Here is a 17,055-nt window from a genome sequence, read left to right on the forward strand (position 1 = left end):
CATCACTGCTTGAGCTCCTATTAAGTTATATATGAAGTCAAGCATGATACATTAAATTGTATTAATAATCATTATTATTATATTATCCCCGGCCGGGCAGGTGGGTGGAACAATAAATTAAATCAGTGACAGAAATTCAATTTGGATGGAGAACAAAACGCCAATTCATGAAATTCTACAAACATTGTCATCCCCATATCCTAACCCACCTAATCACAATAATCAAAATTTGTACAAAGTTGCAGCAATAAAATGATCAGGACACAGTCAATCCCACATCCTAAAACCAGTTTTCCCCCCTCCCTAAAAATGTGCAAAGTATAAATGTATTGCAATACAATTGAGTCATAAAAACGTAAATGTTAGGATATAAATATTATGGTAGGCAGGTTTTCCTGCTCTGTGATTGGTCAGATCAGACCAGCACCCACCCCCTCTGTTAACCACTCCCCGGCCGCTTTTCCCCCCACGTGACTCCGCTTGGGTCGGTCCTCTCAAAGTTAAAAACAGACTTTGTTTGTGTAGCAGGCTGTTTACTGATATGCTCTCTGACTAGTTCACACATCCTTCCGCGTCGTCTTGTTGTTTTTACTCTTCATTGAGAAGAGTGAGAAACTATTGCATTTCACTCCTTTACTTCAAGCATTTTTTTTCAGGTCTTTTTCTTTTTTTTGTTGGGGTAATTCAATTTCACCATTTTTGTTTTTGTTCTCTTCAGCTGAGACCGTGCACCAGTAGCAGCAGCAGCAACAGGAAAAACAGCAGAACGACTCAAAGACTGTTTGTACAATAAAACATTTGTTCTGCAGACGCTCGGAGTTGAAGGTGTTTTTAGGGGGGGATTTTGTTGCAGCTGAGCTCGGCAGGGGGAGAGCACCGAGAGGATTTTTTAAAAATCAAGCATTTCGAGAGCGTCATGGCGACCGAAGTCGAGATGTGGTCCACCGCTAAGCAAGCCGACGGTAAGTGACTTAATAATTCAGTCATGCTTTGTACGGTCTGTCAGTGCAGAGTGTAAAAGGGGGGCTGCAGCCAGGGCCTGCTGGCGTGCTCTCTCTCACCCCATTGTCCCTGCATGGGATGGGCTGCAGCGCCAGCCATGCTCCACCATGTGCTCCGTAAACACACACACACACACTCCCACAAACACGCTGCGAGCACTGGTGCAACAACCACTCTAACACTACCGCACGATAAACCAAACCATTGACATTTGCGGTCGTGTTTTAGCTGCTTTGAGGCGAGGTTTGTTTGTTTGTTGTCGTAGCTTTTACGTTTAACCCTTTCACGCTTGCTGATTGGACGAGGCCACAGTGCTTACTTCCGCAAATCGTGGCTTGTGCACTTAGACAAACACACACACACACACACACACACACACACACACACGAGGGGGCTGCTATTGAGTCTGTCTCTGTTTTCATCTTTCTTGCAACTAAACGAGAGGATGCATGAAAAAACTCTGCTTTTGTTCCTCTAATACACATTTGCAAGATTTGTCGTTTGCAGTTCGTCAATCTGTTGTGTGTTTTCGTGTGTGTGTATCAGTCTGGACATTTACACCTTTTTAATTAGACTCAGACCAGATACACGTCTCTTTCCTGCGTGAAATGTGGTTTTCGTGATAAGCGTAATGCTTTCAGAGCACATTTAACCTGCAGCCACTGTAAACCAGGATGTCATTTTTGATTCACTCGACAATAATCCGACATATATATGTATAAAATGCTCCTCCTCGACGCTAGGTGTTAGTCATGTTTATGAATGTTTATGATCATGACACAGTGGCTGTTATTGAACGATATCTGAGCTCAGGGCACACGGAGTGCTTTCCTCTTCTCAGCCTGACGATGACGTCGACACGTATAGCCCACTATAAGAGCCAATAGGAGAGCCTTACATAATCTCTGCGTTGCTGTCTATTTAAAGGTTATATAAGTAGTACAAATGTATTGTTAGCAGTGCAGCTGGTGGTTATAATTCATCAACCTGTGTGAGATATGGTTGCCTTTTTCTTCACCTCGTGCTACATAGGGGTAAAATCAGTGCATATGAGACAGCACATGGTGTGCTGCTTGTATGTTATGGTGTTGTACCTGTGGACCTTTCTCCTGCATGAACCTGAGCCCTTTCTCTTAAGGAAGGTCTGACACGCTTGATCCAGCAGCCTCTGTTGATAAGGGTGTTCATGCACACACTGTCAATACTTTTAGTAATTCAGTCTTGAGCTTACATGTTGCATATACCCAAATTAATGAATGTTTTAATCAAATGACTCTGCTGCAAAGTGAGGCCATATAGTAAAGGAAATCTATGCAAAGAGTAGAATTAACAGAGGGTTTAATAGGGTTTAATTTCTACCCTTCTGGATAATGTGGCCCTTTTTCTCAAGGAAGGTCAGACACGCTTGATGGAGCAGCCTCTATTGATGAGGTGGTCACACACGCTGTCAAAGACTCTATTGTCTGTAGCTGGAAAACAAGAAAAGAACTCCATACGTTGTGGGTCAGTTGATGGACACTGGGCTCATGCAACAGTATGGGAAATGAGTATAACCTCATTGTACATGGCGCGTGCAACTTCCCTTATGTTATTCCCCTCATTATTCAGGTTTCCAGTTTCAGTGTTATCTGTTTTTAGCATCCCACTTCGTATTGCGATAATCTGTCAAACTATTGATGAGCTTGTTGAATTTGAACATCTAGAACTAGCATGTTTATTTTTTTAAGATCATTTTGATTGCAGCAACCAAATCCATAACTAAACAACTCACAAATACATTATTTGCACGATAATTTGAAATGAAAAGAAACTTGGAGATGCTATTAATCTGAGCTAACCTGTGCAACTATACTTCACACCCATGAAACTTGAACATTTTTTAGTGACATTTAGCTCTTGTTCCTGTGCAGTTTGGACCCGTCTTGCATCAAAATCTCTCTTGCTTAACATGTATCTCTCTTAGTAATGTAGGTATTACAAGCAATATCCTTAATAAATGAACTCAACTTGTTGCCCAACATGTTTTCAGGGAAGATGCGCCGTGTTTGGTCTTTACTTGATAAATGACTACAAATCTTAAAAGTTAGACAAAATAAATGTTACTTTCATATACAGACTTCACAAGTTATGTCTGGCTCTGTTTGGAGAAGCACAGACTAGTGGTAAGTGACCTATAGATACAGATTTAATGCCTGTGTGGAGCCCCGGCTGTTAGAGCATTTACATAACTCCTTGGATAAATACAAGCTTTGAAGTTCTTCATGGAAGAAACCGGCCAGACTTAAATGCCAAGCCAGATCTCTTCGTGGCCTGCTGAGTACACTTCATGTTATGGTCTTTCCATCTCTTCTTTTGTTTCCCCTCCTCCCCACTTACACTCATGAATACATGTTTGCACACACCGTCCATTTGCATTAAGTCCTTTAGTTTAGAAACTGAACAAACCACCCCTACAGAGCGATGCCTTGCAGAGCATCAGTGGGCGAGATCGATTGATTAGGTTAAAACAACATGTTATCAGACTCTTAGCCGTTTATCTGAGTAGTTGTAATCTTTATGTGTACCTCCCCAGGCACTTTATCTGTGTTGTTACTGCTCTGCAGCTGTTACACAGGGGTGACTCAAGTAGGACAGTTGGCATAACTGTAGTTTTGGCAAGTTTCCATTAAGTAAACAGGAAGTTTTAAAGATGTTCTCTAATTCCACAAAAAAAAGACGCCTGGCATTATTTCACATATTACAACTCTTGAGCGTTTATTTGTAGAGCGTGTGTGGCCAGATCCTCAGCTCTTGTTGTTGCTGTTGTATATTTAAACATGAATCGCCATGTGCACTCAAGTTTAGGCTATCTGCATGAAGCATGTTTTTAAGCAGAGTGTCCTTTCATTATATGAAATGACAGTTAAACCCCAAGGACAACCACACCCTTGTCTCCTCCGATAGCTAGTCCCCGGGACCATGTAGGGTGCAGAAACCCGTTTTGACCTCAGGGGACATCACACGTATCTTTGCTTATATTACTATTGTGTGGGTTGATGGAGGAAGTTCTATTTACAGATGGCTTTACATATGTTGCTTTTATTTATCCAAGGTGTGTTTTCCAGGTTTGAGATTTTATTCTTTTTGATGGAAATGTGGTTATGTCTTACAAAATATCATAAAGACATGAAACATTAAAAAAAAGAGCAGAATAAAAAAGAAAAATATGAACTAAAAGTTTCTGATTTGTCTGAGATTTCATGGATAACTTTGCTAAGCAATGTACACTTAAATGTCATCAAAAGTTATTCTAGTGTGTAAATAGCTGGCAGGTTCCATTTCAGTATAGTAGTTTCATTAGTTAATGTAAAACTTGTCTAATTCTACGAAGTTGTGACTAAATCAAAATGAGCTGCTTGAAGCTCTTGATGGTAGAAATGGAAAACAGATCTGTGTCATCTGCAAAATCATTTCCCCTCCAGACACGTTTTATGACATGCGAAAACGCACCGCTTGGAATAATAATCTGTGTCTGATATGTTTTTTCCACACAAAACCTTCAATTGCCTCCTTAAAGATGATTAAAATCACATCTACTCTTTCTCCTTCATTGAAAAATCTACAACTATGCACCCATGAATGTTTTTCATGCCAGACACACACATTAACTTCACTGAAAAATCCTTCCTCTGTGTTTGTGTGCTGGCAGACTTGGGACCATGATTGACTCCAAACTAGCTGTGATGTCACAAATCATACTTGTAGGTACTGGCTTTATAGTTTCTGAGGGGAGAGAAATGCCCCCCCCCCCCCCACCACCACCATTATCATGAATTTTAAACAGTGGTTAAGTGTCAAAACTCTGTACATGCATCACCCTGCAAGCTTAGATTTTTTGAGTGGAGGGGGCTTTAAAAAATGTTTGGTGCATTTGATCAATTCTCCTGAGAATTACAGTGAAAATATGTAAAGTTGTATTTACAGTTTTGAAAAGTAGGTCTGTCCCTAGGGAGGTATGCGAGAACTCCGATCCGCTGACCTAATTTTCACTCATAACACAGCTACTGTACAGATACCTCAAACTAAACACCTCAACACTGCTGCTCAAGCTTGCTGGCTGTGGGAAGCTCCTACACAGCATGTAGGGCAGAGGTCCTGTGCAGGCCTGCATCTGGCTGTAGTTTCCTTCTGTTTTAAAAACTGGTTAACAGCGGGGGCGGTGAAAACCATCATGACAGTGTTGTATGGTTTGGTATTTATTTTTGCTCTCTCTTGTGGGCGCTCAGGGTTAAAGACAGAAGAGTAGGCTTGGTTGCTGCAGCTTTATGAGACTGTGACAGTGACACACAGCAGACCCACCTTGTGTAATATTACACCTTTTTAAAACAAGTGTTCCAGCTGTTTTTTGATTTGCGTTACAATGAAACACGATCTTTGTCATGTTGAAAAAGTTTACTTAAGTTGCTAGCCTGGCTGCATTTTCACTGCTTGTTTTGCAACTCGGGTCTTGGCAAACAGCTCTGACTTTTTCTGCCTTCTCGTTTTTCTGCTCTTTTCCAATTGGCTTGTCGTGTGTTTGGCACGCTGCCATTGGCTAGTTCCTAATTTACTGTGCTGGCAGGCCATGTAGCCTACATAAGGGAAGGAGGAGGTGCTGAGGGAGGACATGACACATGGTCGGCTGTTTACTGAGTTTTGAAGGCCATGGGTGTGGCGCTGCTCTTACTTCAACAGGTTAACTCAGGGAGGTGCCCCCTTTCCATTTGTTATTCACATTCTCAAGCAGACTGAACTCTACAAAACAAACATGTAGAGATCTTTTAGCACCATTTTAGAAGCAGTTTCTAAGTTAATTTTGTCCTGCACCAAAGGTTTGATAATTACACAAGTTACAACTGTTTGGTACCTTTTTTGCAGACAGGCTGCTGCTTCTTTGGGTTATCTGAGACGAGCTAGCACAGATTGCTAGTTTTATCTGTGGTTTCCTTTTTCCATCCTGCCTCAGTGTATTTTCTACATGTCCTGTAATCTATAGGGCCATAACTCCTCACACTGCCATTTGGGCCTGTGCATAAGGAATTTAAGTATTCATTACACCCTCAGACATTCCTCCTCCTCCTGCTTTCCCTCTCTCCTACTACAGCCTGGTCATGTGACCAGTCATGGACCCAACACTGCCATATGTAGTCAGGTCCACTCTAGCTGCGACGGACAGATCGCGAGAAGACGGAGGAATGAAAAAAAAACTAGTGTCAGCATTTCTTCAGCATGTGTTCCCCTTTGCTCCCTGCCTCCTCCCATGCCTGCAGCAGCACTTGTTGTTGTGGTCTCTTTCTCCACACCTAGTAGAATCAACCCGAGCTTGACAGACTAGATATCCTACTGTATCCTAGATACAGTATTTTTTTTTTTTTTACATCCATAGAGGAGTAGATTAATAAGTAACTTGACACTTTGAACCACTATATGGCTGCTGATAGTTCTGGTGAGTGACACAAGAATGTGTGCATGTGTGAATTTGTGCTCCCATCTTTCTGTGTTAAGTTTTGGGGGCTTGTGACCTTTTGTTTTGTGACCTTTGCAAAATGTGGCCATGACATATGGAGCCCCCACAGCAAATGCATGTCACACTCTGAGCTGGCTTAGTCGCTGTAGCATGAAGGTGTTTTGTTGTGCCGTCAGCTATATGCACAGTTTTTGCACTGCAGGTAAATGTGGGCCAAAAACTGCTAGCAAGTAACTCAAAATATGCGATGTCTCGCTGTATTCTTGAGCTCTTGTGACCTATTGTATCTGGAGTTAATGAATTTCTCTTTCGCTGCAGCAAAAACATGCTGAATATTGTCCTGTGTTTTTACATTTACCACATTGCATCCCCTTATGGCTGATGCAGTATTAACCAAATGTTTTTGCTTGCACAATAGTTTTATTTGGCTTTTAAAATAACTGGCAAAAACTTTCCATTCACCTTGTTAGGCTTACTGCCAGTCTCTGCTTTTGTAACAGAGCTGCACCATAAAGTTTTTACTGCAGTTTTGATTAACATTGTTTCAGCATAGCAGTGTAGATAAGAACAAGATTTACAAGATAAAATTAATAAAAATATATCTCTATCTACGTGTGTGTATGGTACATGGTTACTATTTGGACACCCAAACAAAGTGGACACCAGAAGATTAAACCCAAATGTGACGAAATAACATAATAAGCATAGTGCTGGCAAGTTAAGTTATTCAGCACCAGATGTGGAAAACAATTTCAATTTATGGACCTCTCTTTGTGTGCAGGTGCACTGTCATGTCATCACAAAGTTGAAAGCCTGGTAGGGTCTAAAATATAATTGTGTACTCTAGCGTTAAGATTTTGCCCTAATCTGAATGGAAGGGACGAATCCGCGGAAAATCATCATCAAAATCAAGGAGTGTTCACATACTTTTGGATGTGTGTTTTTACAAACTGTACAATAATGTCTCAAAGATCATTTGTTGTATTAATTGGCACGTCATGAAAATTAAAAAATTGCATTAACCATTCTGTGTTATCCTAGGAATGTTCTCTTTGGATGAGAACCTGACAGAGGCTAACCGCCCCTACGTTGATGATGATGACGAGCTGAATGAGGCGGAGGTGAATGGTAACTGGACGCCCCAGGAGAAAGCACTTCATGAGGCACGGCTCAAAGCCAAAGCCAAGCGACGCCTGCGCAAGTCCTCATCACGCAACTCCACCAGCGAGTCCTTCTCTGAATCAGGAGATTTGGCAGGAAGTGACCCAAACAGCCCAAAGGGCAAAGTCGGCACCAACGACCGCAAATCCAGGACAGGCAAAGGCAGAGGCCTGCCAAAAAAAGGTAAAGTTTAAGCGACACTGGTGTAAGCAGGCTCCTGCTTTTCTGAATGCGTGCACAGCTTTTTATTTTCAGTAACAGATGCTTTTTGATGACTTCTGCACAACACTGAACAGACAGGTTAAAATCTCAACTGTGAGAATGATGATAAAAAGAAAATAATTATTTGTCTTAGGTATTAGCTGATTTTCCGGTTTTGATTATGACTTAAATATGTGCTGTGTTGGACTGCCAAATGGTCTGTCATGAGCCTCACAAAATGTTTTTACGGCACATTTTCTCATGCTGTCGTTCTTTTGTTATCTCACAGGTGGAGCAGGTGGTAAAGGAGTTTGGGGGGCTGCAGGGATGGTTTATGAAGATGAGGAACCTGACGTACTGGACCCCAACTATGATGAATCCTCTCAGGTTAGTGAGTCTGGCAGAATGTGTTTCTTCAGAGTTTAAAGTAGTGGTGATTTAGTTTGCATATTTATCAGAAAGAGTTGGGGTTGAAGACATTAAGTTTTGAGCTGAATGTTGAAAAAATTCTCTTTTGTACTCTGTGTTAATTTAAAGATGCATTAAGCTGAAAATCAGGATAAACCATGAGAACCTTTTTAAACAGAAAGCTTTATTTGCAAAATGTTGGTATTACTCAAGCATCAGCAGGCTGTACACATACACACAACTGTTTTGACAGTGAGTGATTAATGAGCATTACCTGCAGACGTTAGTTAAGTACAGTTGCTGTCCTGACGTGTTGTGCAGCGCAGCTTTTTGTTTCAAAAAGTTTTTAATTTCTTGTGTCAAAGGGCTGCTGGGGTGCTCTGAATATGAAAGGGGCTTTGCTCTGCAAACAAGATGATGATTGTCACATATGGACAACAAGCATACTGTATGCACAACTGTCTGTCTAAAGCATCACATAGTGTTTTGGTCTCTTGTGATGAAATAATGTCTTGCATGGTATAATTTTATTCTATCGATCTATCCGATCTATCCACAAAACTGTTTTTATAACCAAAAGTCCTGGGATATTTGACCAGTCACATGATTGTCTCTTCCAGATGGCTCTGTCCCATCACAATCAACAGTATTTTCAATCTTTAACCTCGTTATCTAGCGAGTGCACAGTGTGATGGTGAAAGCAGAGTTTGTTTGTCTTCACTTATGGACACAAAGAATGAGTGCAGAGTGGGAATGGAGCTTCTGTCTGAGGAAAAAAAAGTTGATAACAATTTTGGGACTGTGTAGGGAAGCCCTTAAATGTTGTAGGAACAGCATAGAATGATGTCAGTAGGGAACTGGGACAGAGTGGTACAGAAAAATACACAGGACATGTGCAGACGGCACCTTTTGAATCAGGAGAGAGAAAGATTTCTACATGGTAAAGGTCACCCTCTCTTTGAGACAATGACAATGTGTAAAACAAATCTTGGAAAGTTCAGTAGAAAAATTAAATGCAGAACTTTTGCAAAACTGTTCCACAAGGTGTCTTTCTTTTGCCTGTTCTTGGCTATGAAGTATTATTTTATTGGGTCATTTCACAGAAAACAGGAAAGTGAATCAGCATGTGTGAACTTTTGGCTATAATCCCTCTTCAACTAATATTTTTTCCTGTCTTACAACGCTGGACATGTCAGTGGAGGTCAAAACAATACAATAATTATTGTTTATGTTCTCAAATTTTGCAGGGCGTTAAAATAAAAATAAAAGCCAGCTCTTCTCTTAAAATAAGCTGAAGTAGTTATCCTCCTATTGCAGCTTAAAGGAGCTTAATTCTCTCAATCTGCGCCAAGATTTTTATCAATGCTTACTGTTGTTTTCCAGGTGCAGAAAAACCTGACCTGTAAAGTTAGTTAGACTGGTTTTGACTGTCATGAATGCAAGTGTTGAAAAGAGAGAGATATGTTATTGTGCCATCATTTTAAAGGGGACATATGTACATTTACAGTTCTGTTTTTAATATGTGGCTCAATTAGTATATTTTTGAATGACACACAGTTAAAAAACCTCCTAATTTAACTCATACTGATCCTTTTACACCTGACTAACTTAAAAATGTGTAATAATGGAAAGTGCTACATACAAGAATACTGTAGTGTGAAATCATAGATTTGAATACTTTTGTTGTGAATATTTGTGTTCATCAATTGTGTTTTTTTCTTTTAATATGTGATCTTTTTTTATTTTAAAGGGAGACACAGTTTATGCAAAAGTTGTTCCAGAGGTAGATGAGAAGGAACTGGGAAAAATGGTCAACCCAATTGTAAAGGAGTACTTTGAACACGGAGACACAAAAGAAGTGGAGGTAAATGAACTGATATGAGACCTTTTTTCAATTTACTGATCAGGGAATGGTGGGCTGAGTAGTAATTGAGTGCACAGATACTTATTATGCGCTACACTATTGATTCAGAGTTGATCAGTTACCTCCACAACAATCTTTTAATTTCTGTGTGTCCTCACTCCTGTCAGATGTTGCTGAAGGAGCTCAACCTTGGCCCCCATAAGTACGAGTTCTCCTCTGTGGCCGTGTCCCTGTCCCTCGAAGGCAAGGCCAGCCACAGAGAACTGACCTCCCGCCTGCTGTCTGATTTGTCGGTTAAGCTGCTGTCACAAAATGACATGGCCCGTGCCTTCGACAAGATGCTCAAAGAGCTGCCAGACCTCATACTGGACACACCTGAGGCTCCACAGGTAGAACTGATATGCAGAGGAAACAGTAACGTTCAAGATCCAGATGTGGGGTGGCTCTAATTTAGTGTTGGTTGCATAAGAGGGTGGGGTGCACACTACGGGGCTTAAAACACTTAAAAGATTAAATGTGATTTTAATTTCACAGAGGTGCACACACACATCGGTACAGAGTGCAGTTTCTGAAAAAGTAATTTTTTTTCAAAGCAGTTCTGTTAAAAGAAAAGATGGCATGTTTTTAATGTTTTTAAAAGCTGCTTTTTCTTGTGTCTCCCAGATGTTAGGCCAGTTTATAGCAAGAGCCATAGCAGACCACGTCCTCCATATGTCTTTCCTGGACTGTTACAAGGGCAAAGTAGACTGCGAGCATGCCAGGTGAGCCAAAACAAGCAAGTTATAAATACATATAAAGGTAGAAGATTACTTAATTTGCACCTAGATGTGCAAAAGCTGAGCAACAGGAAAACTTTCTCTTTCCTTCTCATTTCACTTTTATATGTGGAATAGTTGTTTTTTGTCTTTCTCTTGTAGAATAGTGCAGTTATCAGATCATGGTTTACTAGAATGAAACTGTGTTGTGATGTTTGATGAACTGTGCTCAACAGATGAAACAACTCAAGTCCTACTATTCTTTAAAACAAACAAGACTTTATGTATGTGCATTTTTGTGTCACATTAATGACATTGTGGTGATGGTCTTTTGTTCAGAGTGGCTTTAGACCGTGCTGCAGTGCTGCTGTCCATGAAGAGAGGGATGGTCCGCCTCGATAATGTGTGGGGCGTGGGTGGAGGTCTGAGACCCGTCAAACATCTTGTTAAAGAGGTAAGTTTGGGCTATGAATGGTAACCAGTTGAATAGAATAAACTGATAAATAAGTGAATGTGTAATTGTTTGTTTGATGTTTCCATATTAAAAGTGATAATGAGCATGAAGAATCCTTCACACTTCAGGTCAGATCCGTTTTATTGACCTGGCTCTGGTTATTTGTTGACATTATGTAATGTAAACAGTAGGCAGAAATGCATGCTGGGTACAGAGCCACAGGCCAGACCTCTGCTATGTTGCTGTGTCAGCAGAGCACTTTCCTCCCTTGAGAATTGTGAATTGCAAAAAAAAAACGAGCAGGGGGGCTGAAAAAAAAGGCACATCTCAGCCCTTAATTGACACACACACACACACACACACACACACACACACACACACACACACACACACTGACACACACACACACACACACACTTTATATGCACGCCACATGTTCTCAGCTGTTTTTGTAAAATGTATTGCTGCATGGTTTTGAGGAATTTTTCTCTAACGTGGGTGTGGATGATGTGGGAGTTTCAAGTGCATATCTTGTAAACTTGTAAGTTATGCAACATTTTTAAGTGACATTTAGAAATGGGAGAGTGTTCTGTCAGTATGCTCTCAGACTTCCAGCATTTGTGCAAACCTTTCAGGCCCTTGGGCCTTCGTGTCCAAGTTTGATTTCCTGCCTGGTTGTATGCAGCCGCGGGGGGAACACGATGGGCTGGAAGAGGCTCAAGACTTTTTCATCTTGCTGCTCTCACTCACTTTCTGATTCAATCTACTGTTGTCCTCATGCTTGCACTCTGTCTAACCCTTTCACATGCTTCGCCTTCTTCTCTGTCTCTGTCCTGCATGTTCACATATTACACATCCCTGCTGTTCATTTTTCTTAGGTTCACTTCATGTACAGATGGTCACACATGCTCTCCACTCAGTGAATTAGACCCCGAGTTGTTGATTTAGCTCAGTGGGTTTGTTGTATCAACCTCAAATGTTATGACTAATTGTTCCATAAATAGTTTTAAGCCAATGAGTGCTTATTTATGTGTGTGCAGCTCAGCAGCCCGAGTGACTAAGTGATAACTAAGCTCCAAACAGGCAGAAATGTTTTTTTTTAACTGACTTCAAGTTGTCATGTGTGCCAGGCTTTATTTCCCAAGTAAGTCATTGTTAGAGTAACAGTTGTGTAGCATTTGATGAAATACTTTTCATACAGGTGATTTCAGGTGGTGTGGAGCTCTCCATGCTCAGTTCTGTTTGTATTAATTATCTATGAATACAAACTACTTTTCCAACTGCTGTAAATGGATGATATCCAGGGTCTGTTAAGGAAAAGACGGAAGCACAAAGGGAGAAACATCTAAATTATCTGTACTGTAACATGGGTACAACCCACTTTTCCACTGTATTATTTCATCAGTAGTCATGCAATACTTTCTTTTCTTGATAGAAATAGTTTTCGCAATCTCAATAGTTGATTCTTACCAATTCTACTTTTATGTTAAGCATTTTCTTTTTGCATTTGAATTTTCTGTAAATGTTTAGAGATGGAAGTTTTCCTCTGTAGAGAAGTGATGGTTCATGCATATTAAACTCACTGAATTAAATCCCAAATATATATATATGTGCATGTTGATACTCATGACCCTAACTAAGTTACGCCAAGGTAATGAGTAAATTCAACTTATTACTTATATATTATATATGAGAAATGGTGCAACCCTGTGTGTCTCGGTCCATCATGCACGGTCCTTTTTATAATAAAATTACAAAGGGACAGACTGAACCACCTCTAGTGACCGTACAGTTACAGGTCTTGGCACATCATATTAAAAAAAATTGTCCTCAACTGTGCAGACACACATAATCTAAACAATGAAGACAAAATAACAAATAGTTTTGTTTTGTTTTTGTTTGTTTTTTAGATGAACCTTCTCCTCAAGGAGTACCTGACATCAGGAGATGTGTCAGAGGCAGGGCGCTGTCTGCGGGAGCTGGAGGTGCCCCACTTCCACCACGAGCTGGTCTATGAGGTATTCAAGACTTCATTACACATTAATTATATGTTGGTATTGAGTGTTTGTGAAAAACGTATACATACAAGTTGATGTCAAACAAAATTGTATGTTTGCATTGGCAAGTTAAAATCAGGAAAGTGAACCTTGAAGCATTTTGTCTGAATTAATTGCAAAGCAAAACTGAGAGAAATAACAGTGACAGTCATTCTGTTTCTGCCAAGGACAGTTTGTTTTTGGCACAGACGTTTCTCTCATTTGCATTATCTACTAACAAAGCTCAGTCCAAATCAATCCATGAAACATGAAGAAACACATTACATTAGATAGAACTGATATCGTCCAAACAAATGTTCTCACTCACTGATTGTTTCGATTGTAGCTGAACATTAGTTTGTGATGCCTCTAAATTTAAGTCCAGAAAACTCACTTTAATTTGATCAAAGTATTTCCAGATTTTTAAGAAAAAAATAGTTGCATGATATCGGGTTTTGTAAATACAAACAGATGTTAGTGAATTTTTTTACAAAACTTTCCAGCTGTGCACACTCACCGCAGTCAGGTGTCAAAACAGGTTTGTCCACTCCAACTTGGATTGGTGACAAACATGTTGAAGCCAAAATCAGCAACTGCTCAAAGTCAGAAACTAAATTGATTGTGTGGAACTAAACACAAGCATTTATTTGTGCTGTTGTTTTCAGCCAGCTAGGGGTTTCTGCAGTTTTGAAATTACACCCTGATTTCAAAGTGGATTCAGAGCAAAAGGAAAACTGACATATAAAGTGTTTTATGAAGACAGCAAAGTCAGATTGATATCTCACCTTGCATCTTTTTAATGTTAGATGCTGGGTACAAACAGTGCCACTGTGTGGTGAAACATGCAACTTACAGATCTCTGAAAATACCATTTTGATCAACGTTGATGTTTTCTCATATTTGACCTCTGTGCAGCACACTTCTCTTTTAACACATTGTTGTATATCTTTATTTTTGTTTTGTTTTTTAAGGCTATAGTGATGGTGCTGGAGTCGAAAGGGGACACCGCCAGTCATATGATGGTAAAGCTTCTGCAGGCCTTTTGGAAAATGGGCCATATCACTGTGGATCAGATGAACAGGGTCAGTCCCTTTTTTGTATGCATATGAGTGACTTTGTAGTTTAATTCATAAAATCATTTTCACCCAAACTTAAAATTTTCTTATTTAAACAAGGCCATGATTTATTTATTGATTTATTTATTACCACCAAATCCTCACAATGGAGAGAAGTTTGATGCAGAGGACATTTTTTGCTTGATTAATAATAATGATAAACAATGAATTGATCCACTAATTATGTTTAGCATTACATTTAAACTTGTACTTGTGTCCTTTTCTATACAGGGTTTCCAGCGTGTGTACGATGATCTCCCTGAAATCAACCTCGATGTGCCGCATGCTCACTCTATCATGGAGACTTTTGTGGATCTTTGCTTCCAGGAGTCTGTCATCACCAAACAGCTGAGGGATGCCTGTCCTTCTAGGTTAGTAAGGAATTAGGATTAACAGGCCAAACATGCATTCCTCTTCATACCTGCTAATTTCATTATTGAACAGCCCATTATAGTATTAAGCTAACATGCTTTTCAAATTGTGTTTTCTCCACTAGAGGACGGAAGCGTTTTGTAAGCGAAGGAGATGGAGGAGTGATCAAGAACTGATCCACAAGAGGAAGAGGATAAGCAGCAGGAAGGGGGGGAAGGGTGTTTACAGGTTCTCACACCCCGTTTGTGCTCCAGCATGCTTCCCTGAAACCGAACATGCTGGCAGTTTCTTTATTCCTCTCCTGATAAAGTTGTCATTACACAAACCAGCGTTGACGTTCGGTGAAAGTAGACTGAACCATGACCCAGACGTTCAGTTCCCTTCATCTTGTTAATCACTGTTTGACTTTTTTTTTTTTTTTTGTCAAAAAATTCTTCATTTTTGGGGTCGATCCACCCCTGTTGCCTCAGTATTTGTACCTGTTTGTTAAGAATAATTCAAAACAAAGCTGCAGAGGATAAAGCAGACAGATTTTGGTGTGTGGGAGATAAACTGGGGTGTTTTGTCTCTTGCTTTGCTTCAACTGTTGCCATGTCGTTTTTTTTTTTTTATGTATTGCGCTCTTAATGGAAAAAGCACTTAAAAGACAGGATACTGTACAGTCAGTGAGCACTTAGTAATTTAGCTCAACAACAAGGGTCTAAACCTTTTTTTCTGTCACAAATGATTTGAAATTATTTCAAGGACAAAGTACTTTGTACATTCTGATTTAAGTATTCATTGATCATTGATCCTTTGCGAACATTTTCATTTTTCAGTCTTTCATTCTTTGCATCTCAGTCTCTGAGACCAGATGTTCATTTTCTTAAGCACAGCAGTCAAAGCAAGAGGTGTTCGGGCACTGTTTGGGTGTTAAGTTGACATTTGCATTAGGGCAAGCATATTTGAGGTTCATTCTAAAAAGGAAAGTAAATTGGGGTTAATGTGTTTAAAAAAATAAATAAATAAATAAAATTAAAAAAATGTTTGAGCTTGACGTTGCAGTTAATGGATCTACAGCCACGTGGTCAGCAGTGTATTCTGGACAAGTAACAGTCACAAACAAAGCTAAGCCTGCTTTAATTAAATGAATCTGTTGATGTGTCTGTGTAATGGAAAGCCCAGTTTTTGTAGGAGGATGTTATGTTAAACATATTCAGACTTTTTTGCCACTGTTTTTACATGTTGACCAAAGTTTAAATATGGATAAAACAATATATTTTATCCATTAAAGAAAGGCAACAAAATGATGTTTTGTTTTTTGTTTTTTTGTTTTGATCACACCAGCAGTATTTGTAAAAGAGGAACCAGGAATAAGTGACTGTACAAGTGTAGTAGAAATGTACATCAGTCACATGTGTTGATCATAGTCATCAGTTGTGATTCTTCACTTGTATCTGTATCTTCTCTGTCAGTGTGTATCATTTACCATCTGAGCAGGTGAGAAAAATTGTAACATAAACCTGCAAGTGAGAAGCAGTTGGAGGCCAAAGTCCCCCCCCCCAATACTTTTGACCCCATTGATGGTACATATAAGATACCTGGCTATGTTTCATCATAGCGCAGCTTTATAATGCCTACAGTGTAAATAACTGGTTGAGGGGAAATTTATGTGAAATGCTTACAGGTGTAAGTCACAGGATTCATTCATGCATGCATTCAGCTGTTCAGTCAAATACGGGCTACAATGTTTATGTTTTGTATTCCTACAGTCATCTTTGTACTATTGATATTTTTTGGAATCAGCAAACTGTTCACAACACACTGCCATAGACAAGAGGCTCATTTTATATATTTCAATAAACATGACATATTTCCCTCTGCAGTGTCACGTTTGCATTTTTTTCCCCTTGTGCATGTCAGGAGTTTGCAGTAGAAGTACTCAGTTCCTTATGTAAAAGTACCAATATAATAATCTAAAAAGATTCCATTACAAGTAAAAGTTCTGCGCTAAAAATCCTACTAAAGCAAAAGTTGCTTTATATGTAGTTAGCTAGTTTAATTCAGTGGTTTGCGAACTAGTTAACCCTCTGAAGGGTCATCAGATAAACCTGAGTGGTCGTGAGATGACCAATGAGACCAGTGTTCTGATACACAAATCTGTTTTAAGTTTGGGACCTCACTCCCCAAATCCCTCCTTGAATGCACTGACCTAATAAATTT

The 17,055-nt window shown here is 39.7% G+C and overlaps 1 protein-coding gene across 1 annotated transcript; it reads left to right on the forward strand.

The window, feature by feature from the left end:
• Nucleotides 1-509: 509 nt before the first annotated feature.
• Nucleotides 510-16,713, forward strand: pdcd4a (programmed cell death 4a). The gene is made up of 11 exons (XM_053338155.1): nucleotides 510-962; nucleotides 7,529-7,831; nucleotides 8,139-8,236; nucleotides 10,008-10,121; nucleotides 10,289-10,510; nucleotides 10,785-10,882; nucleotides 11,216-11,330; nucleotides 13,241-13,348; nucleotides 14,338-14,448; nucleotides 14,713-14,852; nucleotides 14,978-16,713. Exons 1-11 carry the CDS (start codon nucleotides 917-919, stop codon nucleotides 15,027-15,029), a joined length of 1,407 nt encoding a protein of 468 aa, XP_053194130.1. The 5' UTR covers nucleotides 510-916; the 3' UTR covers nucleotides 15,030-16,713.
• Nucleotides 16,714-17,055: the final 342 nt, after the last annotated feature.

The sequence above is a fragment of the Scomber japonicus genome, chromosome 2, assembly GCF_027409825.1.
Source record: "Scomber japonicus isolate fScoJap1 chromosome 2, fScoJap1.pri, whole genome shotgun sequence".
NCBI lineage: Eukaryota > Metazoa > Chordata > Actinopteri > Scombriformes > Scombridae > Scomber > Scomber japonicus.